The sequence below is a fragment of the Semicossyphus pulcher genome, unplaced genomic scaffold (assembly GCF_022749685.1).
Source record: "Semicossyphus pulcher isolate SPU_LCO1_2020_fin unplaced genomic scaffold, fSemPul1.0.p SCAF_18, whole genome shotgun sequence".
Classification (NCBI taxonomy): Eukaryota; Metazoa; Chordata; class Actinopteri; order Labriformes; family Labridae; genus Semicossyphus; species Semicossyphus pulcher.
The window spans coordinates 19,547,457-19,571,121 of record NW_027211691.1 but is presented as its reverse complement, the minus strand read 5'-3'; the positions used below and the strand labels follow the sequence as shown (position 1 = coordinate 19,571,121).

Here is a 23,665-nt window from a genome sequence, read left to right as displayed (position 1 = left end):
TTCTACTACAGCGTGAAGCTGTATGGAGAGAAACACCCCCTTTACATTGTCATTGTATGGAAGATCTGCCTTTTTCATGACAAATATATATACACATACAAATCCCACAACTTGACATCTTTCCTTTTTTTACCGTTTCATTCGCCGAACGAACGAAAAATCTGTTTTTTGGACAACCTTCTACATCCAAAATTTGACACACCTGACACTGAAGCCGAATTCACTACTAGTGAGAGAGAGAGCGAAGCAAGGCCGGCGTCCCACCACTGCAAAGCCTCATGGGAGTTGTGTTTATTAATGCCCAGCCCAAATGATAAATCGGCCAACCGGGGGGAGACAGAGAGAGGAGCGTCCCGGCTCGTAGCAGGACTGTCCCTCTAATTTCCTCTTGATTTATGGACGGGACGGGTTGGTTACGCGCAGCGTCATTAATTCTCGTGGCCGGGGAGGGTTTGGACAGGCCGGACTGACGGCGTTGGAAATAAAAAGCAGGTTCCAAAACTGGGGATGAACCCTCGCCGACACACCTCGAGGCCACCGGAGAGGGATGCGACCATAAGGGGAGGGAAAGACTTTTTTTGTGCCAGAAACTTGTGAAGATACTCAGGCTAATAATATTTCTGTGCGTGAATAAAGAAAACATATTTCTAAGTATTTCTGCATTTATTATATTTTCTTACGTAAAGATTAGATGATTTGTTTGTGGAATTGTTGAAGTGGATATAGCTGAAGTGACACTTATTATTGGCAACCTGCAAAAATTACAGCGCAAAAAAAACTACAACTCCCATGCAAACACCTACATACATTTCAAGAAGATTTTCAAGATGAGAATTTGCGTGTTTGTGTAAATTCCAATTTTACACACGTGCTGAATATTTTGCAACAAACTTGTATTGATTTCAAACAATTCTTGAATCAAACATGATTTCCTGTTTTCATAGTGTTACTAAAAGTCAACCTATTAATGACAAAAATTATATTTTAGTGGAAAAAATATGAAGTGAACTAATAAATAGCTCAAATACAGACTTTAGTGTAGTGATCCAAGAGAGCGATGGCACTAATTAGGCAGTGCGAACACAGACAATAGCCCATTAGAGCACAAATAGGCAGGACAGGCTCATTGTTTCATTAGCACAGCTCTCACTGAAGGTAATTACACTGATGTGAAATAGACTAAAATAGCCGCAGTAACACAGTAGCCCAGATTATCAGCCAAAGCCTCTTGATAGTCTCCTCTTTGTATGTGTTTTTTCTGAAATCCAACAAAGCTTTAAAGTGTTAATTTCTCCGCCGTTGGAACACACATTGTTGAAACGTGATGAGTTATTACCAGCAATGATCACAGGCGTTTTTTAAAGTGAGGAGCATCGCATCTCCACTTAAATTTGGCCCTAATTGTTTTGTTTCAGTCTATTAATCTTAAAAAGTGACACAGAAGAAAGGATTTCTCCAGTGATGAATGGCGGGACATTCCAATTCCCACTTAATAGCAATTAATTTTCTGATACCCGCACAAGTTTGGCTAGTTTTAATTAGTTTGTTCAGAGGAATCGGGGGAACTTCACCCCGGATTTCCATGAAAGCGGCGTCTGCCTGACTAAATACATTCTCATCAAAGGGAGCGGGGTGAGGCTGCGCGACCTCTCTAAGATTCAGTGTGCGTTTAATTTCCTATTTACACTTTAAAATAACTCATTAGCATAAGTCCTCTGCACACAGTCCTGAGCCCAACACATTAAGACAAAAGCTCATTTAAATCGTGTCAGAGTAAAAGTTGCAGGTCCCTCCTCGCCGCGGTGGAGCTGCGGATTCGTCTATAAATAGTGCACGATAGGTGCATTGTGAAGGTGCATTTTAGAGGTTCAATTCCCACAGGGGCCACCCGTGCTATAATGTAGGAATGCACTCATAATGCTTTAAGGTGGATCCCAGTAGGCAGGAATACAGTGGGTGTCTTTGCAGCCGCTGAGCAACATATGGTTGAAAAAATCTGTTTTTTCCTGTGGCAGGTTACCTGAGAACAATAGCTACATTTTAATATATATTTATTGATATTCTACATATTAAAATGCTGTGATTTAAAGGGATAGTTGTGATTTTTTTGGTCTACATACCACTGTGGATTAAGTGTATTTTAGCCTTTTAAAAAAAGGCTCCACCTTAAGTGAACGGCATTTTCACTGCTTCACTTTACCGTCTGACAACCCGTTCCTTTGGCACTACTTTTTTCACAACCATGCAACTTCCATGTTCCTGTGTAGACCCTTTAAAGGCTGTTAAAAACACTATTATATGTTACCTAGAAACATTTTTAGCACATTTAACCTAGAGGCGTAGAAGCGGTTTGATCTGCATCCTAAAGATAAATGAATTCTTTAAATCGTTACTGTCCAAAGAAATCATGTATCTCCAAATTTTGTTATTTTAATTCTATTTTTTAAAACAAAATTAAGATTATGTGCTCGTTTGTGGGTTTAGAAACTTTTACTCCTCCCTTAAATCAACTGAAAAATGCGTTGTCAGAAAGCTGAAAGCAGGGAAGCTTTTGTTGTCATGAAAAGTTATAATAATGTGGAGATAACAGATCTTAACACTGTGAACATATATAAAACTAGCCTTTATAAATAAGAAAAATAAAAGATCTAAATACATTCCTAACACTCTGACATTGTTGTGTAGAACTGATTTTAAAAATCTGCACTGAAATCATCAGTTCAGAAAACTCCCACGGTCTCTAAATCTCACACACAAACACACTCCGGAGTGGGCCTGTGTGTGTGTCATAATCTGGGCCATCTTTCATGTGTCAAGTGTGAGATCATTGCAGACTTACTCTCCATGGCCTGCAGGTACTCCATGTGCAGGGCGCTGGCGCTGCTGGCGCCGGCTGTGGACGCCACGGAGGGGAGCAGGTCGGTCGCGTAGGGGCTACGGTGGCCCGCAAGGAGAGCCATCTGGTGGTAGTACTCGGCTGTGGTCAGACCTGTGTGAGGGACTAGAGGAGGAGGACAAACAGGTCAACACGGCGAATAGAGAGAGCAGAAAAAGAAAGGTAGTGGGGAAACAAGAAAGGGAGAGCACCTGTGCAGTGTTCATTTACATGAGATGCTAATCAGCTCAGCAGAACAGTAATGAGCACATTAGCAACACCATCAAGTTAAGCAAAACAGCTGCACGGGGAGCTTCACCTGAAGTGGAGAGGCTCGCTGGGGATTACCGAGTGCTTGCTCAGAGATTACAGTGAGTGTGCATTAGTGTGTTTGATTGATGCTTTCACAGCGAGCAGCATAACTGATCGTCTTACAATACGATTCTTAAACAGCCTTTTTCTCTTCCTCTTACTGTTCCTTGATCACTCTGGAGAGAGTGTATATATATACGCGTGTGTGTGGTAAGAGTATGTGGGCTGACACATCTTCTGCCAGAGATTCTGCGTGTGTGTTGTACACATAAAGGCTGCAGTGTGCAGATATGCAACCTGCTCCTTTAAACTGCATGTGGAAACAAAGGGCCTAAATCTGCCCAGATGTATCTGCATGCATAAAGATGCAGCAAACGATTCTGCCACTTTTTACCTCTAAATGCGTCTCTTTCACAAGTCATTCCCTCAGTTATTTCTTGTTGTAAGTCCTTGAACCGCAGCCTAAAAATACAGATCTGGTGGTGGGCTTCTTTATGCAAAGATTAGAAGAAGAAAGATGGTCTTTGATGCAAATTTAAAATTTTGATATTTTTTCTGTTAAGTTTGCTGCACTAGAAAATACTACAATAAGACTGCAACAGTTATTACTTGTTATTCTTTCACTTATATTAAAGGGGACATATTTTAGCTACATATTATTTCTATTATTCTAATGTGTTTTTGAATTGCGTTGGTAAAGTTTGTTTCGTTTTACAAATTGTATACATATTTTAATTTAATTATTTTTCTCTCCTTCCTCCTGAGACGAACAAGCTTTGCTATTCAAAGGTCAGACCTTAGCCACGATTGGCTGACAGTATTTGGAGCGACCGCGTAGCCCCTCCCCCATGTGTGCGATTCCGGCCGCACTGCACTGTCACTCCAAAGTTGTAGAAAACATGGCTGCTCTAGGATCGGTTATTCGGCCTTATATGTACGAGCCAGAAACGTCAGGAGGTTTTTTATTATTATTTTTTTGGCTTTTACCTTTATTTGACAGGACAGCTGAAGATAGACAGGAAATGTTGGGAATAGAGAGTGGGGGATGACGTGCACCAAATGATCGGCGGACCGAGAGTCCAACCTGCGATCAGTGCAATGAAGGCGCCCGCTCTACCAACTGAGCTAAACCAGCGCCCCTAAGCTGAAATCTTGAGTAGACTACAAGCTAGTGCAAGAAGGCAGCCCGAGGTGAATGACGATTGGTCGATTTCAGCGAACGCAAGGTTCTACGTAAAAACCTGCAGCTGTTCTGAACGGCAAGTTTCAGAAGCGACCTTTTTAAAAATGTAATTCTGGAAAAACTTGGATTTATGCAGTTTTCACTTTTTCACTGTGAACAATAAACACCCAAAAATGTGAAACCCAAATTTCTAACTTCGTCGCACCAGCACTGCAAAAACCGAAGGTGTTTAATCTCAATAATAATTAAAACTTGTGAAAACAAAAGGCCTGAACCTGCCCAGATAAATCTGCATGCATACAGATGCATCCAACTCCTTCCTCTCTCTCTTTTCCAAGTCATTCCCTCAGTTAAAGCGTGTTGTAAGTCCTTGAACTGCAGCCTAAAAATAAACATCTGGTGGTGGGCTTCCTTATGCAAATACTCAAAGAAAGAGAGAAGGGAAAGACTAACACTGTGGTTTTGGATGCAAATATAGAATCAGTTCAGACCCACAGAGTGCTGCAGATCTTTTTCCCCCTTATTGAGGAAATAAATAAAGAAACAGTGTATGAGGAGATTTCCTCTTAAGGCTGGCCTGTATGCCTGCAATATGCATCCATGATTGGTTGAATGAATGTAAGAAAAAATGCTAAATTAATTCGATCTGGGTATTATGTCTTCAGTGGAAGGGGGGGAGCTTCTTAATTGTCTCCAGTGTTCCGCCTTAGCTTTGCTTTTGCATTCAGCCATAATGTGGCCCATTCAGGATCCACGCACGGGAGAAAAAAAAAAAGGGGCTTTGCGGAATTTCTAAATCAGAAACGCTGGCATCCGAGTGCGATCCTGGGGGCAGAAAGTGGGGAGCGGGAAAAGAGGGCGGAGGGGGGGGGAGAGGCTGTCAGTGTGGCACTCGACGTGGAAAAAGGCAGAGACTTGCCTCAGGACTCCGTGAGCCACCGGGTGCTCCTTCAGCATTACAATAGGATCAGGGGCGAGCCTACCTCTGAACCTCCTCTCGCGCAGAAAGGAGAGGAAAGTGAGGGAGGGGCACGCGAAAGAAAAAGCAAATGTGTGGCAGCGAGAGGGTGGCACTAAATCCCACCCACTTTAAATCTCCATTAGATTCTGTTAATTAATTCATCATTATTCAAATGTACTTTTGCTGGGAAAGAAATGCATATTGAAGCAGGAGGCTCCCTGTAAGCGCGGCGATATACTAACAACACAAAGGCTGATGGGTTAATTAATCAGCGGATTGATTAAAGGAGTAATTAGGCGCCTCATTCACAATTCACAGCATTATGAAGTGAAAGGGGGATCATGTGGTAGGTTGGAGGAACTATTTTGATTTAAACTAAGCTGAGGCTGGTGCACATTATGTTGCGGTAATGGAAAATTGGAGGGTAGAGAGTTTGAGCTTTAGTCCATGCTTCCTGTTCACGAACGTTGGAGAGCAGGAGAGCGGATGAGCGCAGCTGCCAGCAGAGGCTCGACTCTGTCTTCACTTACACGCAGCTTTTAACAGTGGATGAGCTGAAGTGGAGTGTGCCGGTGTGAAGGAAGTGCCCCCGCTATCTGCCCTTTCAAAATACACTTCAACACAAGGTGGGGAGCTGAAGTGGGTCTCTGCTGCTGAAGTGCCCAAAGGTTTGAAGCTGAAGACAGGAGGGGCGTTAAAGGTCATCAGGAAATTTGAAGACTTTTAAGATAAACTGAGTATTTGGCATCTAAATTAGCACATTTACTCTTCATTGTCATTTTTAATTTTTTGAGTTGTTATTTGTTTATTCTGTCATTTATTTTATCCACAAAAAAGCTCAAGGTGATATCTTCAAATTGCTAAAACTGTTTCTCTCAGGATCTCCTGACTGCTTCTCTCTCAGACCAACAATTATTATTATTTATTTATTTATTTTATGTACTTATTTTTCTTATTACCGCAATGGCGATTTTTAAATAGTTCGTGTTTGTGCAGGAATCTGTCTCTAATGCTCTTTATGTTCAAGCATCTTAATTTGAAAAACTCACAAAAAAAAGGTGTTTCTCACATTTGTTAAGCTTGAAACTGAAAATTTGCTGATATTTTTAATGCACAAAAATTAATAATCAACAAAAAGTAATTTGGCACTACTTTTTTTGTCAATAAATAGGCTTCACTTAATACTAAAACTGCATCATTTAATGCGACCAATCTTTCCATCCTCTTTTAGTTGCTTAACTTGTGTTATGTTTTCAACCAGGTTTACGTGTACACTTTTATTGACTTCCAGGTCCAAATCCACCTTTAGATCTCAGGAAACAAACGCTCCCTGTAGGACACCATAACAAACCATCTCACCCACCCAACCCTGAACTTGAATCCGCCCCCCTCCCGCCCCCCTCCCTCGGTGTGCGGGTTGTAACTGTACGTGACCCTGCCGCTCACTGAAGCATCCTCCTGAGGTCTCTGACATGACTCACAGATCAAAAGGATTAGCCTCCCCTCCAACCTGCGCCCCCACCCACACGGATCCTCTGCACTCATAACGCTCCCATCCACCCGCTCCCTCACTCAGATAACATCTCCCCCACCCCGGGGTCTTAATAGAGATGGATCTGGTTGCCTCTCACCTGACCTCCTCTGATCTCTAACAGGAATTAAACTGATACACAGAATCCAGATTCCTCCTAATAGCAATCAAACCTCACTAATCAATATCAAATATCCTTTTTAAGGGTCTGCTGAGGGTTTGTCGCCAATTTCTGCTCCACTGGGGTTGTGTGCACGTGTGTGTGTGTGTGTGTGTGTGTGTGTGGGTGTATACGTGCATCGTGTAAAGCATGCTGGTGTGTGTTTCACTTTGCTCACCATCTGCAGGGCTGAGGCCCCGCGTGGCTGACAGAACGGAGATGGAGGGGCTGCTGTGGAGCGAGCGGATGTAGTCCATGTATGGGTTGATGTAGGGGTGCGGAGGGTGAAAGGGCGACTCCGCCCCCACAGAGGGGTTCCGCTGGGGCGAGATCCGGATGAGGGAGATGTCGGAGAAAGCTGGACTGCCCGCCAGCCCAGGAGGCCTGCAGAGACACAGAGAGAATATAAGTTTTAAACATGAATAGATTGATGTAAATTCACACTGGGTGACATGCTAATGCATCCGCAAGAACTTTGCACGATGCTATGTCACCAAAGCCTATCAGCATTGAGTTTCTTCTCACAGAGAAGCTGAGATGGAGGACAAACTTGTTGTTATTTGTGGGCAACCAGAGCACTACAGTTCAACGTCCTCACTGTACAGAGACAGAGCTAAATAAGAGAGGGCTTGGAGAAAAGTTAGCCAAACAAAAAGAATACTTGTATCGGTCACATGACTCCAAATATCAGTCTGGCTTTTCTACAAATGGCCTGGAAAAAGTTTCCCCTTTGACTGCGAGGCCTGAATATTTGGGGGTTGGGAAAGAATTCCGCTTTTTTTTTTTCCTGAAATCTTTTGGTGGATTTAGATTTAAGTAAAGGCAGAAGTTAGCTTGACTTTCATTCCAATCATTCCAATGATAGAGGCTGTCATATGACAAATACCCCTTTAGGCAAATTTGAACTTGAAGCCTCATTTGCTGTTAAAGCTGCCGTGAGTCACTTTCAGTTTGTGTTGATTTTGGCGCCCCCTGTGGACAAAGCCTCTTATCTCTTTGCTGATTTTTTTTTTTGGATCTTTTTTTGGCCTTTTGCCTTTATTACATCGGAAGGCTGAACAGAGACAGGAAATGTGGGGAGGAGAGAGTGAAGGATGACATTGGCAGACGAGGAGTCGGACCTGGGATCAGTGCGTCAAAGGCCTGTAGCCTCTGAACGTGGGCCGCCTGCTCTACCAACAGTGAACAACTCCTCACAAGAGCTTTAACAATAATGATGAAAGTTGAATCCAGTGTCAACATTCTTGTCGTCGACTTCCTTCGTCGAAGTAAACAAAAAGCTTCATAAGTGGAAGATGATCCTGTGTCAGCAAAACTGTAAACAAAATTCCAGAAATCCTTTTGACTCGTAGCAGCCGCATCATGTTCGTGTAATCAAGCCTGACAGACTTCGACCATCCAGACTTCCCTCCTGTGGGAGGACGACCAGCGGCAGCAGCCAGACAAACGGACTGTGACTCTATCTCTCTGCCTCCATCTGCGAGGCGGCGAGGAGAGCGCTGCATTCCAACTGCTCCCTACGCAGACATTTCCTCAGATCAAAGGCAGCTTTCACCACTGCGTCTTAATCAGAGGGAGACGTTAGACCGAGCTCACCGCCGGCCAGCGCCAGACAAGCAACGCTACACCACTGTAAGTGAAACCGTGTACAGAATTGCACATGACGGGTACAATGTTGTACAAAATCCATCAGAGACTCTCACACAAGATGCACAATCTTTGTGCTTTAAATAGAAAATATGACCATCAGGCTCTTCTTTTTATCAGACTGTGAACTGTGTCCGAGGTTTGAGATGTGAAATAAAGTTGAGAACAATCAGGAAAACTTCTTATGAGCTGAGCTGGAGATGAACTAATTTGTCTCCCTTCTTATAATTGGCTAGGAGGGCTCGGAAACTTCATAATGATGGCCTTCGCCACAAAGGCCGTCCCCCGAGGATGAGGAGAAATCCACATATCAGCCAGACATTAACAGGCTCAGAGATTAGGCTGAATTAGCCCCTCCACTTCTCTGCGGCTCCCCGGTGGACCAGTCTACTGTGACAAAAGACCCCAGGAGGAGGAGAGGACGAGCGAGGGAGGGAGGGAGAGGAAAAGTGAGGGTTTAAGAGGGAGGAGGAGAGGTGGGAAATGGTGGGAAAAAGACGAGAGAAAGGGGGAAGAAAAAGTAAGAGACCTGGCCCCGGAGTTTGTCTCGCAGTGACCTTGAGCAAGGCCAGGGGAGCGGAACAGCCCAATTACGACCTCCGCCCCTTCCCCTGATCCCCTACCGGCCCCTCCGTCCCTCCACTTCCCAGCCCCCCTAATGAAAGAGCTCAGGCCAGGGCAAATAATGAGCACTGAGGAGCGGAAACAACACACACACACACAAGGACAGACCGAAACACACGGACATGTGTGTACACAGGAATTCACACATATAAACTTCAGGAGTCTTTCTGTAATGAGCCCAAAGGGGTTGTGGGAAGATTTGAGCAGCTTTTACCGCGTTCAAGAGTGTGACAACATGTCTAAGACATGCTGAAGCTGCACTCTCAGGAGAGGAAGTCCTGCGAGGATTCTCAGCTTCATTGTTAAAGTGTGCAAAGGTGACACACTAAGGGAACCGTAGTCATGGGATTTTTTTATCTTGACCTCCATTCGATTGGTGTGTTTCTGCACGTCTTCAGTCAAAAGATCCACAAGCGATTGTTTTACTTCCTCCACGCCTTGCAAGCGAAGCTGAGGGCAAACGGTGCGCTTCAAAACAGGTGTGTGAACGAGTGTGTTTATGATAAGCAAGTCGTGCACCCACACGCCACCATTACATGCCTCATTTGCGCAGATCACAACACAGCTGCAGATGTGACGCTTTGACGCTTTGATGTCACATGGCTGACCTCGCGTTACACACACAAACACACACACACAAGCACGTACACACTCTTCCATACGGGAGCATTTGCATCGAGGGCAAACTCAACGAAACTTGCTTTGTCACTGGTAACAGAACGTTCTGAAACACATCGTGGACTCGACCTTTTTAAAACAGCAAGTGTAACAGTGAAATAAGTAACGTTCAAACTGTAAAAATCAAGTAAATCTCTAAATGTTCAGATGTAAAAAGTTCGATTTAAAGGTAAAGTATATTAGAAAAATATCCTAATACCACTGAAATGGCTGCATGTAAAGTTTTAGACATTTTTTTAATATCAAAAAAGTATTTAAAAAAAACCCAGCAGGAAAGGTCGCAAGACTTTTTTTCTTGTCTGGCCCTCCTCGAGTGTGTTTGAGTAAAGCCAGACACCCACTCTGGCTGCCATGACACTGATTAACCCTGTCATACGTTGGCTGCATCTCCCCACACTGACCCTGGCTAAATGCCTCGGCTCGCCTTGTTTTTCCAATTAAATTACTGAATAAGAGCAGAGTCCTACTGGAAGGTCTGGAACACTGTAAAAAAAAAAAGAAAAAAGAGGTGGTCCAAAAAAGAAAACAAAAGAAAGGGAGCAGACATGTTGATTGGAAAGAAAGATGGTGGCGCGGGGAGTGATTATTCAGCCTGTCGAAAGACAAAGAAGGAACATGGATTATTAAAAGAAGTGGAAGTAGAAGTGAGGCCAATGCAGAAGTGCCATTAACCTGCATTCTTTCTAATGGCCAGCAGGGGGAACTGCACGGGTTGCAACGGAGGTCAGATCGTATAAAACGTAACGAGTTTATGGTCTCAATCTATAGTTTCCAGTCTTCTTCATTACAGCGTGATGCTCGTTTTGTCATTAATGGCCCCATTTGTAATAGAGTGGTTCTGATACAGATACCAGTATCAGTACTGATAGAGATACCAGTATCAGTGCGGATACCAATACCAGTTATCAGTACCGATATCAATACTGATACAGATTCCAGTATCAGTACCAATACCACTATCAGTACCAATATCAGTGCAGATACCAATATCAGTACCAATAACGATACCAGTATCAGTGCAAATACCAGTATCAGTACCAATGCCGATACCAGTATCAGTACCAATACCGATACCAGTACCAATACCGGTATCAGTACCGATAACAGTATTAGTACCAATACCGATATCAGTACCGATACCAGTATCAGTGCAAATACCAGCATCAGTACCAATGCCGATACCAGTATCAGTACCAATACCGATACCAGTACCAATACCAGTATCACTACCGATAACAGTATTAGTACCAATACCGATATCAGTACCGATACCAGTATCAGTGCAAATACCACCGTTCCGATATCATGACCAACTAGCCCCAAAAACTCGACTTGTTCCAGGTAAATGATCATGTGACGATAACAAACAACAACAGTTTAGCGCTAGCAGAGAGTGTAAGGTTCGTCAAAGCTAGCAAAATGTCAGCAATCAGTGCTTTTCCACCAATATTGATGTACATATTTTAATGGCACAAGTATTCAAGGGTTACTCGGTATTGATCAACACTCAAGTCTAGGTATCGGAATCGGTATCAGGAAGGAAAAATAGTATTGCAACATCTTTGATGTGTCAAACAGGACACAGATTACATGGTCCAAATATGGTCACTTCTGGTTCCCAAAAAAAACAAGATGGCGCAAAAAAATGCAGAACTCAAGGCTTCAAATGGGGGAGTTATCAAATGAATGGGTGGCTACGTCCATGTGAGGAAAAGACTAGTTTGAAGAGATTGGAGGAAAGGGGGAGAGGAACCTAAGGGAGGGAAGAGCATGAACAGTAGTCAGGAGGGAGCGTGTGAAGATATGGACCATGAATTTAGAGGGAAGGGTGGACAGAGAAGAGTTAGGAGCTGGAAAAGAAGAGAGAAAAGAAGGTCTCGGGGGGGCCGAGCCAGGTGTGAGGGGATTTGAGGAGGACAGTGGAGAGATGGATGGTTCGGAGGAGTGTGGTGTGTCTCTGTTCTTGTGAGAGAAAAAGCAAAAGAGTGTCCGATCCTCGGCGTTCAGCTGCTCTCTGCAGGGTCGTGATCGTCTTAACATCTGCCAGAATGCATTAATCTACATGACGAAAGGAAGTAATCTGACATAGTGCAGTATGTGTGTGCAGGAATGTTCACCCCGTGTGTGTGCTGATGTGTGAGTGGGAGAGGTAGCGTCTTAGTTACACCTGATTTAAGATTTACATCAAAGCTGTACCGCAGGGGTTGCTGGCTTCTTCGCCTTAGCATAGAAAGAACTATTCCTTCGCTCCTCTGTTTCCCTTCCTAGGTTTATTCTTCTTAATAACCTTCGTCCTGCAAACAGGGCACGAGGAAAGACTGAGCGCCTGACATATGGAAGCCATTTCCTTTCACGTGGCCTCGCTTAAACCAGCCAGTGCCTCTTTAAGACATTGCATGTTTACATGGGGCGGTCTGTGGATTTTAAACTGTCGTCTTATTTCACCGGATGAATATACACTTGCCAAGAGTAAATATGCCCCCGAACGATTCTGAGGTTTCATGTAAGGGTGTGTTTTCATGTAAACCGGCCTTGAATCTTTGTTTGGAACAAGGTTGTATCAACACTAATAATTTTTCCGGGTGAAAGCTGCAGCAGAAACCCACAGTTGCGGTGAAGGTTGATGACTTAATGTAGGACAGAAGGTATCATTGTGGTGCAGCCTGGTTAGACCTGCTGGTATTGACACAGCGGTCTGCTAAAACAGGAACCGTGCTTTGCAAAATCGTTTTAGCTCAAGCATGAAATGGTTGCACATGACATAAAATGAAAATTTCTTGATGTGTGCTTTACAGAAGGCTACAGGAAATTGCTGAGTCCAAATCCAATAATCCGGCAACTGTGAATGCTCAAACATCATAATTTTTTCACACAGAGCTGCCAGAGTCGTCCAAGAAGGAGATTTGAAGAAGAAAAGGCCTAAAAACTGGGAGTCACGATACCAAACAAGTCCAACAGAAGTTGGATTTTCCTCCGTCCCTTTACGCAAGTTTTGGGACCCAACAGTTCCGGACAAACGACAAAAACCCAGTGCAAGAATTACTCTCGAGCGCCCACTTGCTTGATCATCATCTCTTTGTCTCTTCTTTGCTTCCTCCCTCAACGTTCTCTTTGCCTCTGCCACGATGTCCCCGCTGAGCATACCGAGATTACAAGTTTGCCTCCGAGGCTTTTTTCCGGAAGGTCGTGCCGTAAAACCTTTCGCAATTTTTGCAGACGGTTCCTACCAAACTGCACCAACGAAATTTGGGTTGTGGGCAAAACAAGATTTTTAGCTTTGGGAAACACTGATCCATCAACAGTTAAAATGATGTATGTTAGTGGTTCACATTATGTTGTTGGAGCAAGGTTCTACTATATTTTAAGGTGATGACCTTGGACTGGAAGGATGTACAACACTTTGAAAACAGTGTCCTCATATATATGAAAAGTTCAGGAAGAACCGACGTACAAAAATACAAGAGCACAGGTTAAACCCGTGTCTTTCTTGACACATAACAGCTGTGGCCACAAGGGGCTGGATGAGGTGGGATCTGGCGTTTCTGAGAGAACTAGGATCAGTCAGGTCCTCTCATGACCGGGGCTGACAGCATCACACATCCCCTCCAACTTTACCTCATCTCACCACCTTAGAGAAACCTTCACCACCCCCCACCCCCTGACCCACCCAGCTACAGTACAAGGCTGCCACCGCTCTGAAAGCCTAAACCAGAGAGGAGGAAGAGAGGGGCTCCTGACAGCGGAAACAGAAGCACTTTAAAGGCTCCAAACCCTTTCACTGAGATCAAAGGGCCACAGGAACAGAGCCAGCTGAGACCCAAGGAGAGAGGAGAGGGAGCCGAGACAAGGGGAGAAGACAGACAGAGACAGGGAGACAGACATAACAGAGGAAGGTAGATATATTCTGGATTCCTAATAAATCACAGGGAAAGTCTTTATAAGTTTTGTCACCGAAGCACATTCCGATGATTTCATTTTCCAGTAATGACAATTACAGCAGCAGTTCAAACTAATTTTGCTTTCAGGTCTAGCCTGCATTCAGTCACACCACAAGCCCCTGGATCTGGCTGTATAAAAAAAGGAACGTAGCCATCGTGACATCACCAATTGGTATGTGAACTCCCATTTTGAAGCCTTGAGTTCGCCATCTTGGTTTTTAATAACAAGAAGTGACCATATTTGGATGAGACGATGAAACTCATTCTTAGGTCACTATCCTGGTTGACAGGCTACTGTGTGAGGTAGCCCCGCCCAAAATCCCACCCTGCTTTATCCTAATAAATAAACCCTCATAAAATCTTACTTATTTCAACTAGTGAAGTCGCCCCCTGCTGGCCATTGGAGAAAATATGAGTAGACCGCTAAGGCCGAACTGAAATGAGACGGTCTGGTCTACGGAGGATTTCCTCTTTGCTTTGCCAAAGAGCTGTTCCCGCCCTTAACCTTGCGCCACCAAGCGCAGCTCATGTCGCCTAGCAACAGGTAGCTAGCGGGCTAACTGGCTATCATAACTAACGTCACGTAACTTAACTTTTTTGTATCGCTAGCTATTCAATTGAGTTGAAACCAAACGTTTTTAAAAGTGTATAAGAGTGTTTAAGAGTCCGCCATCTTGTGCAATGAATCTTGGGATACCTGGGAATCTTGCCAGGGCAAAGAAGGTCGCATGGCTTGGCTGCATCTGAGGGAGCCTTCGAAACGGGACCACCTTTGACTCACCGCTGTGAGTTCATGACACTGACAAACATGACACCGTGCAGGAAACGTTTTCATCTTCATCACCAGACGGAGTTTACTCCACTTTCAGGACATGCCATCTCTGCTAACTAGCTTAAAGGTTGAGCTTGACAGTTGGATTTATGGTTCATGAAAAGAGTTTACAGGAGTCCCGCCACATATAGCTACAGCGTAGGTTTAGATTTATAGGCCTGGGATGGATTTGCCTCGTATTAGACAGATTTGTGGACTCATTACAACTTCAGTCTGACATTGACTTCACTTTGACTGTTTTCTGTGGGGGCGGGGGATTCCTATTTCCACAAGCGACCAAAATATCTCCCTAAAACTAGCGTCATTTTAAGTCAAACCTGATGTGAAGTCAGGCCCATGTATTTTTGCCCATGTAGTCTAAATTTCCTCCCTTCCCTCCGCCCTACTTGGCCGGGCAGAGCAGACCTCGGCTTTGGCATGGCACGGTGAGGTTGCCAGGCATTCTGGGTAGCAATGTCCCCCCGGAGCTGCGCGGTCTCTGCGTGACCCCCTGACATCAAAGGGTCCGGGTGAGTTCAGGGGGCGGGGATGGCTTTCTATTCATGGTCACATCAAGCAGGATTCCCTCGCTGCGGGGTACTTCTGGAGGCGTGCCAGACATTCCCGTACACTGCACAGTCACTACACACACTCACTGTCCAGTTCCTCCGTCTCCGTGTGTGTTTCACGCACATTTGTCTACATATAAGCAGCAGGAGGAGGACATGCACACTCGGAAAGGTGTGGAGTCCCTGTAGGCACGTATCATTTCCACGCCGCTGGAGTGATAACACGTGTTTATCAACAGGAGCCAGCGAGTGTGACACGCTCAAGTCATAACACACGGGCGCAGGTGTCGGAGGATCTGGTTGGAACTGCTGCTGCTGGGTCACGACCCCGTTGGAGGTGTGTCACATGAGAAAAATAGTTCTCGTCTTAGATGAAGGCAGTTGCAGTCATAGGGGTTTGCTATCAGAAAAGAAAGCTCACATCTTTCCTGGTTTTGGAATCACAACGAACACAAGCTCGGTTTTGAATAGTTTACATTTGGCTTTACGACGCAGCAGGGTTTTTTGTTTTGTTTTCACAGGCTGTTTCACCATTTTTCCACTCTGCAATTAAATGTAATTTCGGCCACTGAGATAAGAATGGCTACCAAAGCAAATCAACCGAATGAAAACATGAAAGTGAAATTACACAAAATGAGCTTTGCCTTTTTTCCTGTAATTTCAAGGAGGGGGCTGGAATCAGGGAACAATCATGAAACCAAAGAAAACAAGAAACATTTTCTTGTTCCTGCGCTTGATTTTGCTCTTTTCTTGCATGAAGCATTTCTCCTTCATCTCCATTTGCTGCAAATTACTTGATTGCTGCTTTTTTTTTTTTTCTACAAGCGAGCACAGGTGGAATTAGCGCCGCTCTCAGCCTGTGTTTTCACTTCCTCCTGGCATGCCGCGGGCTACCAAGAAGACAGGAAGGGACTCCTGGGTGTTGAAGTGTTAAACTTGTGAAAACAGGGAGGAAGCACATCTATCTTTCCTTTTCCTCTCAAGTAACGTCTCGATGGCCCCGATGCCTTTACACAAAAACGCAGCTGACGCCTGCAGCCAAACAAGGGGTTCAGGTTCCACACCCCAACAAGTCAGGTAATGAGTGTGTGTGTCTCGGGTTGAGGAGAACGAGTGTGGCCCAGGGCTGCGAGGAGCCGGCGTGGATCCCCCTCAATTCACCGCGTCACGCTGGGCTGCTGAAATGAGCAGCCGCACGGATGGGCCCGAGCAAATCACAAACAATACACAGCGCTACAAGACAGCAGAGACACACTGCTGGAGATGGTTAATCCTTCAGACGGAGATCTGAGGTAGAACAACAGAAAAAATAAAAGAGGGGGTCGGGAGGAAGAGGAGGAGGAGGGATGAGACGCGGAGGAGGGAGAACAGGAGCATCAGGTACAAGACACAGAAATATATGTTTCCTTCTCAGCGCTGAAAATCTCCTTCTCAGAGTGAAATCCATCACGTTTTCCTAATACATACTTCTGTTAGAGGAAGGGGAAGGAGAGAACCAGGAGAAAGGCAAGTGCTGGTGGGAAAGTGAACAGACACAGCCTACTTTATTCTCGCCATTTCATCCATCTTGCTGGACTAATAAAATGTCAAGTGGAGTTCCTTGATATTTAATCATGAAGGGGCTGAGAGCGCGGTGGAGCCGGGCTCGGGCCTGCAGAAGCTAAACACAGAGACGTGTAAAATTTGGATTACAGCAAAGGAGGATGTTTGAACAACCTGCTGCAGGAGCGAACAAAACTGATGTGAGTGGGAGGGAATTCTTAATAAGCAGCTGCTTCGGGAAACATTTGTAGATTTTTGCTCCAGTTTCCTTTTTTGAATGCATTTAAATAAACTTGTGTTGTAAAATTACTCACGTTGAGATTTCAGAAAAAAAAAAGCTTGCTGCATTCTTACAAGTGCAGTCACCCTGCAGCTGTGTGCATGACTTTGCAATTTTGCAGCTCCCACCGGACACTAGTTGGGGGGGGGGAGACAAAGAAAAGTCACAAGTTGAACCCCTCCCACATGAAAAAGGGAGGCATCATGGGATACAAAAGTGACAAGGCATGAATGAGGAAAATATTCTCTATGTCACTTTCATTTTTAAAGCACACCACATCTAATACGGGGCTGAAACAATAGAATCCCTTCATGCAATTTTTTGTGTGATTAAGAAGATAAACATATAGACAACATGAGCTAATACTTCATTTGTTGCATTTAGGTGTCGTGCCTCATATATCGAAAGGCTCGACTACGAAAGATGGAAGCCAAAGTAAAGAGGGAGGAGAGGAAAGGAGGGAACGATGGAGGCTGGAAAATGAGGAGAGAGTTGGAGAGGATTTATGAGCCTGCTCCCTCGGCCTCGTTACTTGCTGTAACTGGCCCCCAGAGTGGGATCGCGGGGTCCGGAGCCCACAGCCCGGAGATCAGAGTAATGGAAAATCCACATTTCTGCACGGCTACAGCATGACGTCTGCAGGGCGAGGGCTGAGTCAAATAAAGCAGAAAGAAGTGACTCAATTTTTTTAAGAGTGTAGCGCTGAAATCGATTAGTGTGCGTTATGTACCGTGCGAAATACTTCCTCTGATTGCAGATGTATTTAAGTGACAGCTTGAAACAGACGCGAGGACGGCGGCAGGTTGCGCAGGCGATGCGAGGCGGCGCGCTGCCAGCGCTGTAATATCTTGACACTCGCTGCTGTTCTCCAACAGCTCCGCTCCAACGAGAGGAGGGTCGCTTACAAAACCAATTAAGGAGCAGCACGGCTCGTAAAAGTGACAGTCAGCCACACCCAGCGAGGAAGTTACCAGCAAAGCCATAAAGCCTGTGCACGGGTGATTAATGGAATATATCACACAAATTAAATGTTTCTGTGCACCATATTTGGGCTTCAGAGCTTTTAATTTAAATTATTGCACTTATTCTTTAAGCTAAAATGTTCAATATTCTCTGGATTCAGCTTCTTCAATTTGTGGATTTCCTCTTCTACTTTGTCATATGTGTTTGCAAACAGAATATTTTAGGGATTTTGACTCGATTAAAACATCAATTTGTGCTCCAGGAGATTGCGACTGTGCATTTGGTGCAGGAAATAGAAGTGCAGTGTGTTTGAAGCCTGTAGTGGTAATATTACCCCCTCTCATGCACCTTCTAGTACCTTCTGCTCCCAGCGGGTTTCACTGTTAGTCTGCAACAATCCTTTCTTGGATCCTCATCATGCTGCTGCAAAATAGAGTCTTGCAAGTAAATAATCAAATGCAGAATTGAAGTTTTAAATTCAGATGCACAATTGTGATTTTCTGCATCAAAATCATCAAAACAGAAAAGAAAAGGTGCATTTAGCGATGATGAATATAATAGTTATTTGCAGCCTTGTTTATAGGGCTTATTATAATTATTTACATGTTGATAAATAAATTGTTTTGCAAACCAGACATGATTAAATATCAAAGATGAAAATGTAAACTGTAATGGGGTGGCATAATAAGAAAAACAGTAAAACTATTTAAGTGTAATTTTGCTTTTGTTTTATATTTAAGAGGAAAATAAAAGGCAACAAATTGCGAACAAAAATAAAAAAGATGGCAGTTAAATAAACACAGCGATCCTCAAACACTGAGGAAATACTTCAAATGTGTGTTGGTGTGTAAGCACAGATGCACAAGCGCACACACACACATACACATATTAGCGCAGAGCTGTTGGCACCTGCCTGTTATCTCTCCCCCTCAGACCTGGTTCTCCATTGTGCTCCATGGGAGAGCTACAAATTGAGATCTCAAACATGAAGAGGGGGGCAAATGACTCGTGTGGAGGAAATCAAATCCACTAATGTGTTACATGTGCAAATTCACAGGCCTCGTATTACAGATTAATGTATTCCCCTTTTATCGAAATGTACCTTTTTCAGGAGGTATTTATAAGACGGCCTTCAAATGAAAGTCAGCAGAGGACTTACAGCGAAGAATTACAATGAAGGGGAAATATTTACTGAAGGAATAATGAGTCGCATGAATAAAGGTGTTACATAAGGAAATCGGACGGCGTTAAGCAAACTGAAACATTAAAAATGCATGTGATATTTAGGGAGGGATACAAATACACGCGCAGAAGGAGCAGCCTGAGTGCAGGTAATCGTATCCTGGTGAGCAGAGTTTTGGAACACGTCTTAACACATCTCCACGGGTAATGACTCAACCCTAAAACCTTTACAGGCCTTGTCAAATATCTGCTGTGCCAACCCTTTTTTCTCTCCCTTTTCCTCAAACCTGCTGGATCCATCATTCTCAAAACACACAGGTGCCTTCAAAATACCACGGCCTGCATAGAAAAAAGGCTACACTGCCCATTTAGGCTTCTGAAACGGGTGTATTACAAAAAAAAATAGATATACTGTAACTTCAATCTGCCCATATTTCTGCTTAGGCATTATCTCCTTTCTCTCTAAATCCTGAAATTGCTTCAGAAAAAAAGAAAGGGGGGATGGGGGGGATACTTTTCCTTCTTCGCACATTTTCTCAGAGTGGTGCACAACTTTCTTTCTTCCCCCCTTTTTTTCTTCTCCAGTGAAAATTGAAGAGGCTTTATGTCAAATGCGGCTAAAGCCAGCCTCTCCATATCAAACAACGCGGCGCGAAAATTACTGTGGCGATGATAAGGCTGCCAGATAGAGTGGGAGAGGAGAGCGAGGGGGGAGAGGGGGGGAAAAAAAACTGAAAGGAAGTGACTCTACTCAATTATACTGCAAAATTGGTATGACTGAATATTTTTCATTCAGGTGACTGATAGTATCAGTGAAACTGCAATGCAGATAAATAAAGGAGCCTTCTGTCAAGAATAAACACCATTAATCATGAAGCCAGCGACTGCGTGACCGCCTGTCCCCCCGACTTACTCCATAGAGAAAGTATTAAAGAAGGGGGGAGGCGGGGGAGGAGAGAGCGAGGGAAGGGAGGGAGGGGGGAAACCAGTGACTGCACCAGAGAGAGAGGTGACCTATGAAGTCACACAGAATGGGTTTTGGACAGTTGGAGAGGAGGATGAAAAAGTGGCCTTCGTCTCTCCCGCGTGCTACCCGGTGACAGCGGCCGTATCTGGACAGAAATTATCAGATGAGATTGTGAAATAATCATCAATTCTTCTTCTAATTTATGGCTTCGCTTCACATTCTGGTTCGGTCTAGACAATATTTAAATGTGAATATTAAAAGGGGAATCGTCAAGTGGGGTTAGAACCAGGGATCAGTTACACAATCAGGCACAAAAAATCGGAGAAGATTGGTTAAAATTGTGACGAAGTTTAGCCTGAAAATAAAACATCAGCTTTTAAATGAGGCCTTTACATGCTAAACTCAAATCACACCACAACTAGGGATTGATAGATGGAATCATGTTACAAAAAAAGCTACAAAATCAGTAAAAATCATAATGAAGTCTGGCCTGAAATGAGGCCTCAAATCACACCATACATAGATATTGATGAAGCTGCACAAAACAGTTTTCATCTCGCTTCTATAAAAGCGACACTGCACCCTTTTGTCTTTCTATTGTTTTAGATTATGTGTGTGTGTGTGTGTGTCTACTTGTTTGTGTGTGTGTGTATTGCAATGCGCTGCCTCGTCCCATCTGGAAGGAGGTGTTGAGATAAGACCCTGGTCTTTATGCTAAGCAACACGCCGCTCCTCTATGCCCAGATTGGGCGCTCTGACAACAGTTTATGTAAATAACAAAACAACACGCCGCACATCTTAAAAAAAAAAGAAAAAGGAAACGCTCTCTCCGCGCCAAAGGCAGAGGACAGCGAGGGGGGAAGCAGGAGAGAGCTGGTGTATGGAAACAGTGTGAAATTGGTGAGAATCTCGTGTGCCTTAAGAAAATAAAAACAAGGTGATTCACTCTTCTCGTACAATGACGCTTGTGAAGCAACAGCTCACACAGGCCTTCAGTCAATTAACTCCTTCCTGCTTCATCATTTCAAACTGAGGCTGTGCTGCGATGACAGAGACGCGCCGCAGCTCTCCCCTGGCACCTCCAGAAAAACCTTCCAGTCAGGCCGGGCCCGCAGCTGAACAAACACAACTCCTGAATGAAACAACCGCACAGGCCAGGAACACGGAAACACACCCTCGCTGCCCCCACCTGCACTCACACAGAGCGGGACTTTATTCAGTAGCCACACTGAAAAGTTTTCTTTAAAATCAATCTTTTCTTTTTTACATCTTTGAGCTTCAGACTGTTTTTTCTTTTTTCAATCTGTAAAAATCTGACACAATGAGGAAAATACTCGAAATAAAATTTAAGTATGTGAAAACTTTACTTCAATATTGTGATATAGTACAAATATTTGATTACAAACTCCAAATCCAAAAGAAAAAACACACCCTTTGAGTCAACACTCGGGGCATCACTTTCACTTTACTTTTTTCCACCCCCAATTCATTCAATAAAGTATATAATATAGTGTAATTATATAATTGCAAATCCTCAAACAATTTGAGAACCAAGTCAATGCCCAGGGCACATTTAACCACAATAAAAAGAACAAATTGAAAACAAAAACCTGTAAGTCTAAACTCAGGGCTTTTTTTTGCGTTATAATAATTTTGATTAATTCATTATTGTATGTTAAAGTATAAATATGTCATCGCAAATCCACAATCCAATTGAGAACAAACCCGAAAAGTCAATGCTCAGGGTAAATTTCTTCTCAAATACAAATAAAAAATGCGAACAAAAGCCTGTAAGTCAAAATCCGGGGCTATTTTTGAATTATACCTTTTTTTATTCATTAAATATTGTATGTTAAACTATAAATAAAAATGTCATCGCAAATCCACAAACCCTAAAAGTCAACGCTCAGAGTAAATTTTATCTTCAATACACAAACAAATTGAGATCAAAACCCTGTAAGTCAAAATCGGGGGCATTTTTTTGCGTTATCACTTTTTTGATTGATTCAATATTTTAGTAGTAGTATAAATACTTCACCAAAAATTTTACAACCCCTAAAAGTCAACGCTCAGGGTAAATATAACCTCAGAATTGACAACAAAACCCTATAAGACAAAAACTCGGGGCATTTTTTAGCTACAACTTTATAAACTCCGTAATAGACTCTGTAATTGTCTGTAATCCACATACGGTAACAACGCAAAGGTTGTGAGTCAATTGCTTCACCCATAAGAATGTTTTGTTGTTTTAGTGGCTCCATTCACAGCACGAGGGCCCCGGGACTCCAGAGCAAACTGCGATGCTGATAATTGACTTGTGAGGAATACCTCTGTTTGTTCTGAGCCGTCTCCGGGTGACCGAGACCCGGCGCTGAGCCGCATGAGAGGGCTGTTTTGTTTTGCTGTGTACCGTGGTCAGGCAATAAAGCTGGAATGAAAGGAGCGGTCTCTTCTCTTGGACCCCGGACTCCCCCCTAAACTCCCATTAAGCCAGTCCCGCACAATAAGGGGAGCAGAGGGGGCCAGAGCTCCTGTGGAGAGCCGGTTCTCTAACGATCAATGTGTTTATTTAAGCAGGAAGCATCTTCTCTGGACCAGGAAGGGCTTCTGTCTCTTATTGGTGAGGCTGGAGGTCAGCTGTGTTCAGACCAGAGGAAAAAGCACTAGTTTCAGGACAGGAGAGACTTCAGCTGGCCCTTTAAGAACAGAAATCAAGCTTAAGTTCAGAGGTCACAGAAACTCTGAAGAAGTTTGTTGTTAGTTTTCTTCATTTGTTTCATTTAGAACTCTTTTCATTCCTGAGCAAAGCAAGCAACCACAAGAAGGGACCCCCACCCCTCCCCCGGACCCTCAGGCTTTAATATTGAATGGCACATTGGTACCTTCCCCACAAGAATTCATAAACTAAACGATTAGCCTCTGTCTGTAATTGCGTGCTCCCTTGCCTAATAGGGGAGGTGAGGTTAGGAGGGAAAAAAACAAAGGACAGTTAATTTGTGATTTCCTCTGCTCATTTGAAGGCAAATTAAGTGTCAAACAGCTAATACAGAGCATATTTCATTTTATGAGCTTTTAATTTAATTCTACCGCCTCATATCGCTGGAGCCCGTTAGCTGCGCCGCTAACGCCCGCTTCCTCGTCTGAAAACGGGGGCCATAAATAAACATGTTTCAATTAGGCCCTTCACTGTAATAGGATATGATTCTGCTCATTTGCCACGTACGGATGGTGGATGTGTCATTGTGGCGGAGAGGAAACAAGCTGCCGGGCGTGAACACTGTGTTTTTTTCTCCGGCCACGGATGCCCAATGGTGAATGGCTTGTGTGCGTGGCGGGGGGAAGCTGGCTGGATTGATGGAAGCGCCGCAGGGGCAAACCCAACTGTAATTACAGGCCGTAATGAGAGGCTGCATGGGGAAGTACTGCAATAATAGTCCCTGTG

At 43.9% G+C, this 23,665-nt stretch overlaps 1 protein-coding gene across 2 annotated transcripts in view; it reads right to left on the bottom strand.

Annotated features, from left to right (window-relative positions):
• The window catches only part of gli3 (GLI family zinc finger 3), a 105,138-nt gene that overhangs the window by 19,289 nt on the left and 62,184 nt on the right, over positions 1 to 23,665 (bottom strand). For both annotated transcript variants that reach the window (XM_069667197.1, XM_069667198.1), the window contains exons 5-6: positions 7,201 to 7,406; positions 2,840 to 3,001 (exon numbers count right to left, since the gene is read on the bottom strand). In XM_069667197.1, the coding sequence (XP_069523298.1) occupies positions 2,840 to 3,001; positions 7,201 to 7,406 (368 nt within the window). The remainder of the gene's footprint in view (positions 1 to 2,839; positions 3,002 to 7,200; positions 7,407 to 23,665) is intronic.